Genomic DNA, 18,880 nt, shown 5'->3' on the forward strand with positions numbered 1-18,880 from the left:
GCATTTTGGGTTTTGTCACTTTTCTTTTAAGTCTTACAAATCCAACTCAGCCACGGTACTGGATGCTAATATCTCACTGTGTTTTAAATTCAAATCCATATTTCAGATACCTAATAAAAATTTTCATATTTAAAAAATTATGAAAAAAGCTAAGTAGAAGATGTTAAATTGAAAAATCAGGATGTTAAAATATACTATAATGTTTGGAATTAAATTCTACTTCATTGATAGTATAATTTTACTTCTCTAGATGAAATAATTTAAACTAAGATAACAGGAAAATATTTTAATGAATTTAAACTAAAATCTCTTAAAGAATCAGGACTACTGTAAGAAAGTGAAACATTTGTTGCTTAAAAATATACCATATCAGAGAGCATAGGGTTAATACTCACTTAGTTCTCACAACACACCATGCCTCTTCTAAAACATAATAATTCACATGTAACTCCAACAATTTACCTCTTACTTCTTTGGCAGATTTTCGACTATATGTAGAATAAACTATTTTTGTCCAGGCCCTTTAAATTTAAACAATAGTTTAAAAGATTTTAAAATGAATGATAATAGAGTAGATTAAAAAAACTTACTAAATTGAAATCTCAATACTCACTGGGTGGAACACTGATATACATGACTCAAAACAGCATCAACTACTTTGGGGATGGCAGTTTCCACATTCCTACTTATATTTTGAATGTAATAAAACTTATAGCAATTTTAATTCTGCATATACTGCTTATTAGTGTTTAAAATAGTCTAAAGTTGTACTGGGTAGCAGACAGAGAGCAGCTTAGGATATAACATTTTCTTCTCATAATTCACAAAGTTTTCAGAGAATATATTCTGACAGAGACTGAATGTAGTCAAAACATGTCTTTCAATGCTTAATTTCATCTGAAGAAGCTCTGACAAACACATGAATTGAAACTGAGTGTATCAAGTAGAACACTTAGACAATGGGCATCCAGGGTGTCAGAACAGGTAGGAAAAGCACCTTCACAGAATCTTGAGAAATGGGGATGGTCCCCAAAATATGGTACAATAGGTGGTTTGACCGTAGTGGGAGTTCTTACAAAATCCTGACAAACTATCACTTATGCATTGGATGTTGCTTAGAATTTCAAGCATATGGGATGCTCAGTCACCACAGTGGTTTCCATGCCAGTTTACCACTGTAGAACAGACAGAGCATCAGGTACATTTCTAAGGTGTCTGACTCCAAACACTGGCTCCTAGACAGCAGACCTAAAACTTTCAAATAATTTAAACATTTGCCTCTAACAATAGGCCAAAAATCCACTTTTAAAAAAGATTATACTGACAACTACTAGAATAACCAAAATAATTTTTTAAACCAGCCATTTAAGGAAAGCAAAACTTTAAGACATCAATGGAAACTAGAGTTCTCATAATCGGCTAGCAAAAATTTCATGAAAACACGTAATATATAATACCAACTTTCATGTACTTTTTCTACGTGTCACAAAAGGCTAGTCATTGGCCACCAGTAAGATCTAGAAATCATTTCTTAAATCAGAGTGGGGCTTGTGGTGTAGAGCAGGGGTTGGCAAACCATGGCTGTGAGTAAAATCCATCCTATCTCCTGTTCCAACTACCTAGTAGTTTTACTGGAATACACACACATTATAAATATGTGACACATTTGTCACTTTGGGAAAAACTGGCTTTTGCATTTTTCAGTTTTCAGAGGTCAGCTTGCTCCAGAGGCAACGGGTACGTACTGTCATTTCTGGATGGTTATTGTCATTTTTTTTTTAACTTCTAGCATGAAAATGCTGATGAGTTTGTGTGTGTGCGTGTGTGTGTGTGTGTAAAAATTTTCCCAATTCCTAAGAATTGGAAGTCACCAAGTGAGTCTTGATGAAATATTCATCTGCCGCCAACTTCAAGTCTGCATCTTTGTAATGTGGATGATTCACAATGGGATGAAGTGTAGACAACTTGACACTTGCCATTGTAGGCATGGCACCTGCAAAGACAGCACCTGGGAAAAAAAAGGCTATATTCTTCAATGAAATGTTTTAAAGAAAATAAGAAGTTAAACTTACCTCTAATATGTGAACCCAGATTAAGAAGGATGATGCCTATTTACATGACCAGGGACCTCATTCCTTTTATTGACTCAATAGCTACTCATTGTCTACTATAATAATAGCTGACTTTTGTTAAATGCTATCTTGGTGCTAGAAACTGTGCTCTATATTTTAACAAGAATTAAATAACTTAATTTGCACAATTCTAAGAGGTGGGTCCTCTGTTCTTTGTAGAATCTACAAACTGAGCATGTGAGGGGTCTGGGTTGTGCACTCATTAGAATCTAATGCCTGATGATCTGAGGTGGAACAGTTTCATCCAGAAACAACCCCATATCCCCCAGTTCTGTGGAAAAAATGCTCTTTCAAGAAACCAGTGCCTGGTGCCAAAAAGGCTGGGGACTGCTGTTGTAGATGATGAAGAGACAGCCAAGTTAAGTGACTTGCCCAAGACTGTACAGCCAGAAAGTTCCAGAGCCTGCCCTCTTAGCTGCTTCACTAAAGCTTCCTGCCATGCTAGAGCACCATGCTAACAACAGGACTACAGACACACACGAAACAAAAAGAATGTAAAATGTCATATCTGTTCCAGTAATGTGAAATGCCAGGAACCGAGAGACTGCTGTGAAGGGCAAGTCTCATGGGACATTTTTTCAAATGACTTTTGTGGCTTGTGAACTGTGGTCCTGTGGATGTGCCATAAAAAGAGAAAAGCATTGTTTTCTTCCCTCAGATCATCTTTAATTAAGTTCTCAGAGTTACCATTTGACCTGATACCATTTATACATGCCATGAAATCATTTCATTACTTGCTGCTAGTACTTTTTGGAGTAATGACATGTATAAATTTGGTTGTAACTAGAGATACATCAAAATCTACTATCTGGCTTCCATTTCATCTCTTGAAGCACCAGAAGACCAAATGCTTACTTCCTGATACTTTGGTATAAAAAACAATTATATACTTGTGAAGGTTACCATTTTTAATCAGTACAATAAAATCAGTAATAAAGACAAGACATATTATTCAGATCTACTGTAAAAAAAACTATGTTGGAGAGGAGGTGGAGCATGATGACCAAGTAGAAGCCTCCACTGTTCATCCTCCCGTCAGGAACACCAAATGTGATAACGATCTACACAAAAAGCATCTTCATAAGAACCAAAAATCGCTTAGGTACCAGGTTGGCCGCAGTGGGGAGGAGCACCAAGCAGGCTCTTGTGGTCCCCCGATTCCAGATCTTGGCTCTTGGGTGGCATTTCTGGACCTGCCCTGGGCTGGAAGAGAGCCCGTTGCCCTGAAGGGTGAGTCCTAGGCCTGGCAGCACTTACCACAAGCTGACTGAAGAGCCCTTGGGCCTTAAGTGAATGCTGGCGGTAGCCAGGCAGTACCTCCCATGGGCCTGTGGTAGTGGTGAAAATGGAGAGAGACCCCTCTGCCTGGGGAAAGGGGAAGGAAGGGTGGGAAGGACTTTGTCTGGTAGTTTAAGCAGCAGCTCAGCTGCAGTAGAATAGAGCATCAAGTAGATTTCTAAGGTGTCTGACTCCAGGCCCTGGCTCCTGGACAGCAGCATCTCTGGACCTGACTATGACCTGGGGGATCTTGCCACCCTGAAGGGAAGGTCACCAGCCTGGTTTGCTTTGATACCTGCTGACTATAGAGCCCTACACCTTGGGCAAAAATAGGTGGTGGCCAGGCAGTAGTTACAATGAGCTTTGGGCAAGACCCAGTTCTGTGCTAGCTTCAGGTCTGACCCAACACATTCCCAGTGTTGGTGGCCACAGAGGTGCTTATGTCACCCCATCCCCAGCTCCAGGCAGCTTAGCACATAGAGAGAAAGAGAGAGAGAGACTCCATATGGGAGACAGTAAGGGAAGAGAAACAAGAACTTCTGCTTGCTAATCCTAAGAATTCTGGATTTTTTCCAAGACCACCAAGGTAGTACCTCTAAGAGTCTGTAATAGCTTCAGCATTACTGGGCATGGGGTGCCTCCTAGTGCAGATACAGCTGCAGTGACCAGAAACTTAGATCACAACACCAAAGTCCCTTTGAATACTTGGAAAGCCTTTCCAAAAAGGATAGGTACAAACAAGCCCAAACTGCAAAAACTACAATAAATACCTAACTCTTCAATGCCCAGACACTGACAAACATCCACAAGCATCAAGACCATCCAGGAAAACACGACCTCACCAAACAAAATAAATAAGGCACTAGGGGCCCAATCCTGGAGAGACAGAGATATGTAGCCTTTCAGACAGAGAATTCAAAATAGCTGTGCTGAGGAAACTCAAAGAAATTCAAGATAACACAGAGAAGGAATTGGTAATCCTATCAGATAAAGTTAACAAATACATTGAAATAATTAAAAAGAATCAAGCAGAAATTCTGGAGCTGAAAAATGCAACTGACATACTGAAGAATGTATCAGTCTCTTAATAAGCAGAATTGATCAAGCAGAAGAAAGAATTAGTGAGCTTGAAGACAAGGAGTTAGAAAGAGAGACAGCAGTAGGAAGTTTATTCAAAAGTATAACAGAGAACTTCTCAAAGCTAGAGAAAATATCAATATTCAAGCACAAGAAGGTTCTAGAACACCAAGCAGATTTAACCCAAAGGCTAACTCAAGTCATTTAATATCAAATTCCCAAAGTTCAAGGATAAAGAAAGGATCCTAAAAGCAGCAAGAGAAAAGAAACAAATAACATACAATGGAGCTCTAATACATCTGGCAGCAGACTCTTCAGTGGAAACCTTACAGGCCCGGAGAGCATGTCATGACATACTTAAAGTGAAGGAAAAAAACCTTTTACATGAGAGTAGTGTATCCAGAGAAAATGTCCTTCAAACCTAAAGGAGAAGACTTTCCCAGTCAAACAAAAGCTGTGAATTTCATTAACACCAGACCTATCCTATAAGAAATGCTAAAGGAAGTTCTTCAATCTGAAAGAAAAGCACATTAATGAGGAAGAAATAATCGGAAGGTATAAAACTCATTGGTAATAGTAAGTACACAGAGAAACACAGAATATTACAGCAGTGTAATTATGGTATATAAACAACTTATGTAAGTAGAAAGAAAAAAAGATGAACCAATAAAAAATAACTACAATAACTTTTCAAGAGACAGTGCAATAAGATATAAATAGAAACAACAAAAAGGTAAAAAGTGGGGAGATGAAGTTAAAGTTTAGAATTTTTATTAGCTTTCCTTTGGCTTATTTGTTTATTTATGCAATCAGTGCTGTCATCAGTTTAAAATAATGGGTTGTATTATTTGCAAGGCTCATAGTAACCTCAAGTTTAAAAACATACAATGGATATACAAAAAATAAAAAGCAATAAGTTAAAACACACCACCAGAGAAAAATCACCTTCAATGAAAGAAACAGAGGAAGGAAGAGAAGACCACAAAACAATGAGAAAACAAATAATGAAATGGCAGGGGTAAGTCCATATCAATAATAACACTGAATGTAAATGGATTAAACTCTCCAATCAAAAGACAAAGAGTGGCTAAGTAAGAAAACAAAACCCTAAGAATCTGTTAGCTACAAGAAACACACTTTACTTGTAAAGGCAAATATAGACTGAAAACAAAGGGATGGAAAATTATATTCCACACTGATGGAAACCATAAAAGAACAGGAATAGCCATATTTATATCAGACACAATAAAGTACAAGACAAAAACTATAAAAAGAGACAAAGAAGGTCATTATATAATGAAAAAGGGGTTAATTCAGCAAGAGTATACAACAATTATAAATATACATAAACCCAATACTGGCGCACCCAGATACATAAAGCAAATATTATCAGAGCTAAAGAGAGAGGCAGAGAAAGACAGATCCCAATACAATAATAGCCTGAGACTTCAACACCCCACCTTCAGCAGTGGACAGATCATCTAGACAGAAAATCAACAAAGAAACACTGAACTTAATCTGCACTATAGATCAAAAGGACCTAACAGATACTTAAAGAACATTTCATCCAACAGCTACAGAATACACATCCTTCTCAGCACATGGATCATTCCTCGAGGACAGACCACAAAACAAGGATAGGCCACAAAACAAGTCTTAAAACATTTTTTAAAAATTGAAACAATATCATGTACCTTCTCTGACCACAATGGAAAAAAAAAAAAAAACTAGAAATCAGTAAAAGGAATTTTGGAAACTCTACAGACATAGAAATTAAAGAATATGCTCCTGAATGACCAGTGGGTTAATAAAGAAATTAAGAAGGAAATTGAAAATTTTTGAACCAAATGATAATGAAAACACAACATATCAAAATCTATGGGATACAGTGAAAGCAGTATTAAGAGGGAAGTCTATAGCTATAAATGCCTACATCAAAAGAGAAGAAAAATCTCAAACTGACAACTCAATGATGCATCTTAAAAAACTAGAGAAGGGCAAACAAAGCCCAAAGTTAGTAGGAGAAATGAAATAATAAAGATCAGAGCAGAAATAAATGAAATTGCAATGAAGAAAACAATATAAAAGATCAACTGGTTTTCTGAAAAGATAAAATAAACAAATCTTTAGCCAGACTAAGAAAGAGAGAAGGTCCAAATAAATAAAATCAGAGATTTAAAAAAAGGAGACATTACAACCAATATTGCAGAAAGTAAAGGATCATTAGAGACTACCATGAGCAACTATATGCTGATCAATTAGAAAACCTAGAAATGGGTAGATCCCTACATATGTAAAACCTACCAAGACTGAACTACATAGAAATCCAAAACCTGAACAGATCAATCACAAGTAATGAGATCAAATCTCTAATGAAAAGTCTCCCAGCAAAGAAAAGCCCAGGACCTGATGGCTTCAGTGCTTAATTTTATCAAACATTTAAAGAAGAACTAATATCAATCCTACTCTAACGATTCTAGGAAATAGAGGAGAAGGGAATACTTCCAAACCTGTTGTATGAAATCAGTATCACTTTAATACCAAAACCATACGAAGACCCATCAAAAAAAGAAAACTACGGCCCAGTATCTCTGATTAATGTTAATGAAAAAATCCTCAACAAAAAACTAGCAAACTGAATTCAATAACACATTAAAAAGATTATTCATCATGACCAAATAGGATTTATCTCAGGGACACAAAGATGGTTCAACACAGCAAATCAATGTGATACGTAATATCAACACAATGAAGGGCAAAAAAATCATACGATCATCTCATCTCCATAGATGCAGAAAAATCATTTGATAAAATTCAACATCCTTTCAGGATAAAAACCTTCCAAAAAAACCTGGGTATAGAAGGAACATTAATCAACATAATAGAAGCCATATGCGGCAAACGCACAGCTAGTATCATACTGAGTGAGGAAACAATGAAAACCTTTCTTCTAAGATCTGGGACATGACAAGGATGCTCACTTTTTACATTATTCAACATAGCACTGGAAATCCTAGCTAGAGCAATCAGACAAGAGAAAGAAGTAAAGGGCATCCAAATTTGAAAGGAAGAGGTCAAATTATCATTGTTTGCAGATGACATGATCTTATATTTAGAAAAACTTAAAATCTCCACCAAAAAAAACTATTAGAACTGATAAATTCAGTAATGTTGTAGAATACAATATCATATAAAAATCATTAACATTTCTATATGCCAACAGAGAACAACCTGAAAAAGAAAATTTAAAAAGTAATTCCATTTACAGTAGCTGCACATAAAATTAAATACCTGAATGAAAGTGTTGCAAAACTGGAGAAAGAAATTGAAGACACAAAAAAAAGGAAAGCTATTCCATTTTCAAGCATTGCAAGAATCAATATTGCTAAAATGTCCATACTATTCAAAGCAATCTACAGATTCAGTGTAATTCCCATCAAACTACTAATGATATTCCTTACAGAAACAGAAAAAAAAATCTTTATTTATATGAAAACAGAAAAGACCTAGAATAACCAAAGCTATCCTGAGCAAGAACAAAACTGAAGGAATCACAATACCTCACTTCAAATTATACTACAGAAGTATAGTAACCAAAACATCACGATACTGCCATAAAAACATACACACAGACCAGTGAAACAGAATGGAGAACCCAGAAAGAAATCCATACATCTACCGTAAGTTATTTTTTACAGCAGTCCCAAAAATATACACTGGGGAAAGGGTAATCTCTTCAATAAATGGTGCTGGGAAAACTGGATATCCATATGCGGAAGAATGAATCTACACCCCTATCTCTTGCCACATACAAAAATCAAATCTAAATGGATTAAAGACTTAAATCTTAAGACCTCAAACTCTGAAATTACTACAAGAAAACTTTGGGGACACTCTCCAGAACTCTGGATTGAGCAAAGATTTCTTGAGTAAGTACCTGGGAAGCACAGGCAACCAAAGCAAAAATGAACAAATGGGATCACATCAAGTGTAAAAGCTTCTGCACAGCAAAGGATACAATCAGCAAAGTGAAGAGACAACAGAAAGAATGGACAAAAATATTTGCAAACTACCAATCTGACAAGGAATTAATAACCAGAATATATAAGGGACTCAAACAACTCTGTAGGGAAAAAATATATAAAAATCTACTTTAAAAATGGGTAAAAGATCTCAATAGACATTTCTCAAAAGAAAACATACAAGTGGCAAACAGGTACATGAAAAGGTGCTCAACATTACTGATCATCAGAGAAATGCAAATCAAAACTACAGGGAAATAGAATCTTACTCCAGTTAAAATGGCTATTATTCGAAAGGCAGGCAATAACAAATGGCGGTTATCCAAAAGACAGGAAAAGATGTGGAGAAAAGGGAACTCTCATACACTTTTGGTGAAGATGTAAATTAGCACAACCAGTATATAGAAGAGTTTGGAGGTTCCTCAAAAAACTAAAAATAGAGTTACCAAATGATCCAGCAATTCTACTCTTAGACATATACCCCAAAGAAAGGAAATAAATGTTTAGAAGAGGTATCTGCACTCCCGTGTTTATTGCAGCACTTCTCACAATAGCCTAGATTTGGAAGCAACCTAAGTGTCCATCAACAGGTGAATGGATAAAGAAAATGTGGTACACTGACACAACGCAATGCTACTCGGCCATAAAAAAGAATGAGATCCTGTCATAAAAAAAAGAATGAGATCCTATCCATAACATGGATGGAACTGGAGGTCATTACATTAACTGAAATAAGCCAAGTACAGAAAGACAAACTTTGCATGTTCTTACTTATTTGTGGGAGCTAAAAATGAAAAGAGTTGAACTCAGGGAGACCAAGAATAGAATGAGGGTTACCAGAGGCTGGGAAGGATAGTGAGGGGGTGGAGGGGAAGTGAGGATGGTTAATGTGCACAAACAAAATAGAAAGAATGGATAAATGTAGTGTTTGGTAACACAGAAGGGTGATTATAGTCAACAAAATTTAATTGTACATTGAAAAACAACTGAGAGAGTATTACTGGATTGTTTGTAACACAAAGATCAATCCTTCAGGTGATGGATACTCCATTTACCCTGATATGATTATTACACATTGTATGCCTGTATCAAAATATCCCATCTACCCCATAAATATACACACCTGCTATGTACCCACATAAATTAAAAACTTTGAGAACCTTGAGTCTTTACTTTCCAATATAACTAAGCATTCTAAATACAACTTTGAATGACAATTTCTTTATATCCTTCAAATCTGAAAACATGTTAAGCCAATCAAAGAATGTGTATTTATTATTGGAGACTCAATAATTAATGATGACAAGCTGTTAAGCTAGAGAAATGGTTCTTAAGCAGGCATGATTTTGCTCCCTAGGGAGCACTATCAACTTCTGGAGACATTTTGATGTCATATTATGGGGAGGAGGGAGGAGATGCTGTTGGCATCTTGTAGATAGAAGCCAGGGATTTCTTGCAATTCATAGGACAGCCTCAATGTCAACAGTGCTAAGGTTGGGAAATGCTGGGCAAGAAGAACTGAAAGCCCAGGGCCAGGGTCTTCCAGAAAAAACTAGGCACACCTGTCCAGCAAGAGCTGGACCCATTGAGTTGTCATCTATGGCAGACAGAGAGGAAGAAATACCCTCCCCCTCCACCTTCTGTTTTTTTGGCTGGGAAGTAAATGAGCATAACAAGGAAGAACAAGGTATTTTCCTATCACTGTATGGAAGTCTCCATTTAGCCTACTACACAGATTAGAAAAAGGTATTCCCCTGACTTGACAGAGCCCCATTTTACATGGCTTGATGAGTGGACCACAAGCTGGATTTAAGCTTTCACTTATCCTCTCAATTGGTCACCTTTGTGTAGTGCACAAACTATACAGCCTTACATGGCGGGCCTCAATATAAGCACTAGTCCCACTAATACTACAAAACTTCATACAGCTTTTAATATGTGGTAGCCATGAGATAACTCATAATAAGAGCAATTAAAAGGAGAATAAGACGAAAAGAAGATCAAAGAAGAGGCATCTAAAAGTGAGATAGGGGTTTGTGGCAGTTATCTTAGAAGGATAAGTTGCCAAATGTAGGCTCTCTGTCAGGAACGTAATACAAACACCGGAACAAAGAAAGACACAAGAAAATATTAAAAGGGCAGCTATCTTTAAAAGCTTGGGAAAAATAGCTATAACTGCGGAGGGGCAAGGCAGAGTAAAGAAAGGGAGTGATTACCTTGAGCTTCTATGTGGAAAAAGTCTGCTGGGGATTACTTTTAAAATTCGAATTAAACTGGCTTGGCAGTTTAATGAGGCGCTGTCACCTACACCCTTTGAAAGCTATAGACCAAATATCTTAGTTAATGCCTATAAAGATTTACCTTAATGATGGTTAATTAGCAAAAAAGAGGCTATCAAATAAGAAATAAAAGGAAACAAGCTCAGGAGTCATAAGAAAATTTAAATAAGCCATAGTGAAGAACTTGTGCCAGAGAAAGTTTCTAAATATCAAAAATAATCTTAGATTTACAAATTTAGTTACAGAAAATGTTATAGAATATACTTATTCTCTGGAAAGGTACTTAAAAATATCTATCTGCTTGAGGTAGTTCTGAATAAAGACAGGAAGAAAAGAAAGTAGGCTAAAAAGACAATTTTGGAGTATTTAAAAGTAGGATGTATATTATCTCTGTGAGATGATTTAGTGAAGAAAATAGAATATCCAAGACTTTAACTCTTCTGCCAATGACCTGTTTACAGAATTAGAGGAGATGGCACTGATTGGAGTGACAGAAGCGGTGCCAGTTCTCCCCACCACCAAGAGTATCTTCTGTTGTGCCTGGCACAAGGTGTGAAATTTCATTTTTAAAGATTTACTTCTTTGATTTGTCATTGTTATGGTTAAAATGCTATAGTGCTCTCTGAGAGTTAAAGGACATAACTTGTGAAAAATCATTAATTTCCTGGTGCTAGTTTAAATTATTTGAGAATTATCTGGGAGGGGCTTAAAGGGGGCACAAAATCACCTTTTGAAAGGGTTTGATTGACATTACAAGTCTACTCAAAGTCTGTGAGAGTATGAATGCCTATTTGTAAATCTGTCATACACACATGAAAACATATATCAGAAATGACAATTATATAGTACACACAAATGTGTTTGTGAGTATGTTTGCGTAAAACTACGCATATAACCAAATACTTACACACCTGATGTGGTATTGTATTTGATCCACTGTAAAATTTTTTCCTGAGGCAAATTATTAAATTTTCCTATTACACTCCATTGATTATGGAGGTTTGCATAACCTTGTATTGATATCACTGTTAGAATGCCAAAGATAACATTCTCAAAACGAACTCTGTGAAAAAGCCAGCCAAAGAGCTGAAACGACAGAAACCATTTATTTATAGTTCTTATATGAAGAGTACTGTAGGGTCAACAATAAATTCTCACCTTGTGACTCAAACCAATGTGAATTACCCTTTGATATCAGCACATATGTATACAGAATTACCATCTCCGATTGTTTCCAAAGCAACGAATATGTTGGCATTACAGGGCCCAGGTGAAAATGGAACTTTCTCTCCCCTGGGAAGAATTAAGGAATGCCTGATCCTTCTAGTACTAATTTACTACCAAGGATTAAAATAAACAAATCACAACTGTGAAACATCTTAGATCTTAGAACTAAATCCTTTCATCTTTGGCTGCCTTTTGTGGACATCATTAGTAGACAGGGAAGTCCTATTAGCTTGACATATATAGATTCTTCTCAGGAAAACAGGCATTATGGTATTTTAAGGCTATACACTCATAATCAAAACTAAGTAAGGTGTTTGTAGAAGTACCTGAGGCCCAATATTCTAGCTAATTTATCTAGTTCTTTTGTATGTTAGATACAGTGATAGAACCCTAGAGTTTCTTACAGATTCTTTGAGCCAAATGGGATCAAATTAGAGCAATTACTCTGCATCTACTCTGGTATTGGATGAGTACTTCAGGGTACTTTTTTTTTTTTTTTTCTGAGACAGAGTGTCACTCTGTCTCCCAGGCTGAAGTGCAGTGGTGCAACCTCAGCTCACTTCGACCTCTGCTTCCCGGGTTCAAGCAATTTTCCTGGCTCAGCCTCCTGAGTAGCTGGGATTACAGGCACACACCACCATGCCCTGCTAATTTTTGTATTTTAGTAGAGACGGGGTTTCACCATGTTAGCCAGGATGGTCTCGAACTCCAGACCTCAAGTGATCTGCCCACCACAGCCTTCCAAAGTGCTGGGATTTCAGATGTAAGCCAGCATGCCCGGCCACCAGGAAACTTTTTTTATTTTCTTTTTTTTTTTGAGACAGTCTCACTCTGTCACCCCGGTTAGAGTGATGTGGTACGATCTTGGCTGACTGTAGCTTCTGCCTCCCAGGTTCAAGTGATTCGCCTGCCTCAGCCTCCCAAGTAGCTGGAATTACAGGCACTTGCCACCATGCTCGGCTAATTTTTGTATTTTTAGTAGAGATGGGGTTTTACCATGTCAGCCAAGCTGGTCTCAGAACTCCTGGCCTCAAGTGATCTGCTCGCCTTGGCCTCCCAAAGTGTTGTGATTACAGGTGTGAGCAACTGTGCCAGGCACCCTTACACAGACCTGAACTCCAAAAGGTTATGTTCATAGACAGGATATTAACAGGGGAAATATTTGCCTAATCACTTGTTACAGAAATATCAATTTAAAATCTAGAAATACTTTTCAAAGCCACTTGAAATTGCTTTTCTTGCTTATAGTGAATCATGAAGTCATATTTTAAATCATTTAAATTCGTTAAAAACACTTAGTGTGTTTGTATTTTGAATTAGTCAGCAAAGCTGCGGTAACTTTAAGTGTAGTTACTATAGTTTTTACGGTATTGTTATACAAGAATGAATCCCTTACCTGTCGAGAGCATATCAAGGAAGCCATAACACACACGTGTGGTGTCAAAAACAGCTTTAGCCTCATAATTAAAATGGCAAGGGCAGTAAACACTAACAACTGCAATGTGTGAAAAGTCAGCTACAAAAACACAAGACAAAATCACATTTTTACTTTTCACATTTTTAAATTAATGAACTATATTGAAACTATATTATTCATTAAGACAAGGATCTTCTAACTTAGTAATGAGCCTATTAGTATTCATTCATTCAACAATCATTTATTGAATGCCTACTATGTTCCAGGTACTCTTCTGGGTGCTTCAGATACAACAGTGAGCAATTTCTGCCCTTGTATTATATTTAAGTACATTTAGTACCGAAAGACAGACAATACATAGACATAGCAAATAAATAAATCCATTACATAGTCTACTGTAAGGCAATAAGTGCAGCCGGCAAGAAAATGGAGCAGGCAGAGGAGCCAGGGAGAGCATGAGGTGGTGTGAGGAGGCAGAGGACCAACACAGCGGGCCTCACTGTAAAGTGACAAAGTTACTAATGCATCCCTGATCCAAAAATCTGAAATCTACAATGCTCCGAAATCTGAAACTTTTGAGTACCAATATGATGTTCAAAGGTTATGCTAAAACACATGCTCATTGAAGCATTTTGGATTTTGGATTTTCAGATTAGGGATCTCAACTAGTAACTACAGTGTAAATATTCCAAAATTCAATAAAATCTGAAATCTGAAACACCTCTAGTCCTAAGCATTTTGGATAAGGGATACTCAACATGTGTCATAAACTATCCCTATTAAGTTCAAATTCAGTTACCCACTCCCATAAATTTGACCCTTACCTCAACACCCACTTAAAGTTCTATCAAATAGGAAATATCTCTAGGCCATATTGATCTTTTCCTTTTTATGCTACAAAATGATTTTGCACCATATAAAATGTTGTCTTGTTTCCTTTGTAAAATTACACACACTGAAGAGCAGGAACATTACTTTAGTATCTTTTGTGTCCTTCAACACTTCTGAGCTTGTCGCTGACTGAACAGCAAATCTACGTGGTGGCAGATGGCCACCAGTCACAGGGCCAAGGGCGCCTGCCCTAATGGACTGTAGCTGATTCGCTCAGCAGGCTAGAAACCAAATGCTTGTTATTGTTAAATGAATGCAATTTAATTTAATTCTGTACTATAGTCATAAATCAGCCTTCCAGCTTTTAAATCCTTATTACTATTCAAAAGTGAGAGCAGATGAAAGAGTGAGAAGGATCAGCAGAAATGTATCACCAATGCTGAACAACTCATGACTGATGGTGCGTCAGCAGCAGGTTATACCTTTGTCAGTTATCCTCAAACTAGAATGTAATACACAAGTCTACCAGAGATTAAAATGAAAGCTTTACCTCACCATGTTCAAGGAGATTTTTTCTAGAATAAAACAAAAATATTATCTATTTACTGAATGTCTTTTATACTATAAATGTATAAAAATAAGCTTCATTTGTTTGATCTTAAAAATCTGAGTATCTCTAAACTACTTAGGAACATACATAAAAATAAAAATATCAGATAATACTACAAAAATTACCACAATTTAAAAGTCATAATTTATAGTCATCATATTCAAGATATGTCAAAAATTTGTTCTTTGGTTAAGACAAAATAGATCTTACAGATCCCTGGAGATGGTACCTCTTATGAATAAATGAATAGGATGACCTTCTATTAAACCTATATATACAGTGTAATATACAGTATATACAATACTTTAGATGACCACTGTTAAACTTTTGAGTTGTTTTCATTTTTCACAATTACAAATAACATAGACACTCGTGCATAAAACTTTGTAAGCATCTCTGAATATTCCCTTAGCATAAATTTCAGAAGAAAAATTACTGCGTAAAACATAAATATTTTTAGTTTCAGAAAAGTTGTCCCTTTATAAAATACAGTACACCTACTGTATTCTAGGCAGTATGCAATGAAATGAATACCACAGTCCCTGCTTATCCTCCAATCCTCACTTTCCACAGTTTCAGTTACCTGTGGTCAACTGCAGTCCAAAAATATTAAACGAAAAGTTCCAGGAAATAAACAAGTCCTAAGTTTTAAATTGTGTACCATACTGAATAGTGAAATCTCAAGTCACCCTGCTTCATCCTACCTGGGAAGTGACTCATCCCTTTGTCCAGCATATCCATGCTGTATTTGTCACTGGCCTGTTAGTCACATAGTTACCATTTCAGTTATCAGATGGACTCTGGTGGTATCTCAGTGCTTATTTTCAAGTAACCCTTTTCTGACTTAATAATGGTCCCAAAGTGCAAGAGCAGTGATGCTGGCAGTTGAGATATGCCAAAGAGAAGCTGTAAAGTGCTTTCTTTTAAGAGAAAAGGTGAAAGTTCTCAAAAAAAAAAAACATCATATGCTGAGGTGGCTAAGATCTCTGGTAAGAACAAATCTATCCATGAAATTGTGAAGAAGAAAAAATTAATGCTAGTTTTGCTGTTGCATCTAAAACTGCAAAATTTGTGGCCACAGTCCATGGTAAGTGCTTAGTTAAGATGGAAAAGGCATCAAAATTGTGGGTGGAAGATGTGAACAGAAATATGTTCCGATGATGGCAATCAGGTGTGTTACTCTCTGCAGTTTCAAGCATCCACTGAGGGTCTTGGGATGCATCGCCCCGCAGATAAGGGCAACTGCTGTGCAGCACGAACAGTATGGACACAATACTTATCTTCATGGAGTTTATATTAGAGTAAGACAAGAGGTAGAGGCTGCCTATTTTATTCTTCTCTTCAAAAGACTGGGTATTTTACTTTTATGAAAGGCTTTATAGCCTGCAGAGGCACTCTAATATGGATTTTGAGGGTGAAAAGAGAAATAAGTGTGGAAAGTAAGTTCAGGGGTACAGAGACCCACAGGTTTTTTAAAAGAGAAGTCAGGGGAAGGTCTCTTAAGGTAGTAGTGGAGCCCAAATTATTCTATCTCCCTTGTAGCTCCTACCCTTTGTATGCAGTAGTTTTTTTAAAATAGAAGACAGGGGAAGGTTTCTTAAAGTAATAGTGAAGACCAAATTATTCTACCTCCCTTGTAGCTCCTTCCCTGTGTATGCAGTTAACGGAGTGCGATTTCCCCACTTGTCCCGAAATCTTCTAGGCACTACAGATTCCTGTAGTGAGCTGTATGCAAGGAAGAAGCCTGGTAGGTGAGTAATTATTATAATCACCAAGAACCCTGAAAGTAACTACTGATACTTTATTTAAATCAAGTAACTAATTAAAAATGTGAATATACAACCAAATCCCAAGACACAAATAGCACGAAAAGGAAACACCAAAATGAGTAAAAAACTTGACCTCTCATGAAACAGCTAATGCAAATGAAAACTCCAGTTATTATTTTCACAGAAGTTTAAGAGGATAAGGCATCTATATAATTAAAATAAGCTCCAGTGAAAAGGAGTTTTCAGAAATTCTAAGAAAAATATATTTGCCTAATTTAAAGCCTCAAAAGAAGGTTGAAGAGCAACATGTACACAGCTGAAGTTGACAGTATTAAAGACTCAGTGATGATATTCTCTAAGAACACAGAAAGAGAAGAAATAGATAGGATAAAAGCAGTAACAGAAATTCAAAAATGAGAGGCTAAAGTGAAAGAATAAGAGAACAACAATGCACACACATCACCCCTCCAAACCTTATAAATTTCCAGAGAGAAAAACTATATAGGAATTTTCATCTGTAATGTTCAATGCTAGAACACAAAGAAGCAACGTCAACAAAATGTTGAATGAAACCCACAAATATCTATTAACCAATCTATCCATCAAATATGAGGGCAAAATAAAGCCATTTTTCAAAGAAAGCACCCAGAAAGCAAGCCAATTCTACATGTCAAGGAAAAATAAATCAGTAAAATTTGAAGTCAAGTCCAAAGATTGCTGGTGTCTTTAACGTAAATATTTAGAGATTTCTTAAAACATAAGAGATACGACAACAATCTAGAAGTAAATTTCAGCATAACCTGGAAGGAGAGGGTGTGTAGGCAGGGACAAGTAAAAATATTCCGACAGCTCAGTGCTGAAGCAAGCAGGTCTCTAAGTACAGAGCCTGAGTATGAATTCTGCCTCCACTACTCACTAGCTTGTGCCTTTCGGAAAATCACTTACCTTCTTACTGGTTTCCTCATCTGTAAATAATGAGAATAACTGACTCCCTTCTTACAAGGTGGGTTTATTGAGTTAATACTGGTAAGAAGCTTAAAATACTGTCAGACATACAGGAAATAATAACTGTTAGCTACTACCATTGGTGGTAACCGGTTTTAGATGCTGATGAATTCTTAGTATCAAGATGAATATATTTGCTAATAATTTAAGAAAAACCATCAGGAAATATAGAAATGGAATACAGCTAACAATTCAGCAAGTATCAAGAAAATAATTTTTGAAAAGCATGATGAATAGAAAACATAAAATCAGATGGCAGGAAGAAGTATAAACACACCAGTTATCACAGTTAATATGAAAATGGGTTAGATTCACCAATTAGAAAATGAGTATCAGAGGAATTTAAATAGAAAAAAAACTAACAATAAGAAATATACCAAAAACAAAATGTCACAAAAATGTTAAAAAAAAAAAAAGCATAAATACAGGTAAACCAGGCAAATCTATAAAAAAGCAGATGTGGCAATACTAATTTTCTACAAAGAAAAATTTACAGCAAAAAACACTAAGTAAAGCAAAGAATATCCTTTATAATAACCAAAAGTACAATCCTATAATAATCATGCAATGAACAACAGCACTATCTATATAAAGCAAACACTATTAAAATTACAAGACAATTTTGAAAAATTCATTTTTAATGTTGTATGTGAAGATAGCATTCTAAGAAAACAGATAAAGTAGAAAAATAAGCTGGTGTACTAGACCATTTAGAATAGCACATTAATAACATGATATAACATGTAACTTTGAACTTCCCCCAAATAAGAAATGAACATTTAAAAAATCCTCATAGAGCATTTACTAAAACTGAACATCTATCTCAATAAATAGGAAGTTAATTTATTTAAATTTATTTATTTATTTTTTATTATACTTTAAGTTCTAGGGTACATGTGCACAACACTCAGGTTTGTTACATATGTATACACGTGCCATGTTAGTGTGCTGCACCCATTAACTCATCATTTACATTAGGTATATCTCCTAATGCTATTCCTCCCCTCTTCCCCCACCCCATGATGGGCCTTGGTGTGTGGTGTTCCCCTTCCTGTGTCCAAGTGTTCTCATTGTTCATTTCTCACCTAGGAATGAGAACATGCATTGTTTGGTGTTCTGTTCTTGTGATAGTTTGTTGAGAATGATGGTTTCCAGCTGCATCCATGTCCCTACAAAGGACATGAACTCATCCTTTTTTATGGCTGCATAGTATTCCATGGTGTATATGTGCCA

General features: G+C 36.2%; 1 protein-coding gene across 1 annotated transcript; it reads right to left on the reverse strand.

Moving 5' to 3' along the window:
• Positions 1-391: 391 nt before the first annotated feature.
• LOC105509354 (probable C-mannosyltransferase DPY19L2) lies at positions 392-17,900 on the reverse strand. Its single transcript, XM_011938562.1, has 5 exons — positions 14,814-17,900; positions 13,412-13,531; positions 11,700-11,874; positions 1,909-2,008; positions 392-521 (listed from the first exon to the last, which is right to left on the reverse strand). The coding sequence occupies exons 2-5, from the start codon at positions 13,475-13,477 to the stop codon at positions 392-394; spliced, it is 471 nt and encodes a 156-aa protein (XP_011793952.1). The 5' UTR covers positions 13,478-13,531; positions 14,814-17,900.
• Between the last annotated feature and the right edge of the window lie 980 nt (positions 17,901-18,880).

Source organism: Colobus angolensis, unplaced genomic scaffold, assembly GCF_000951035.1.
Source record: "Colobus angolensis palliatus isolate OR3802 unplaced genomic scaffold, Cang.pa_1.0 Scaffold175, whole genome shotgun sequence".
Lineage (NCBI taxonomy): Eukaryota > Metazoa > Chordata > Mammalia > Primates > Cercopithecidae > Colobus > Colobus angolensis.

Coding starts and splice junctions, on each gene's coding strand:
- LOC105509354 (XM_011938562.1), bottom strand. CDS start 13,477: ATGAGGCTAAAGCTGTTTTTGACACCACACGTGTGTGTTATGGCTTCC. Junction 11,875..13,411: donor CCTTGATATGCTCTCGACAG/GTAAGGGATTCA, acceptor CTGTCGTTTCAG/CTCTTTGGCTGGCTTTTTCA. Junction 2,009..11,699: donor CAAATACAATACCACATCAG/GTGTGTAAGTAT, acceptor TTTTTTTCCCAG/GTGCTGTCTTTGCAGGTGCC.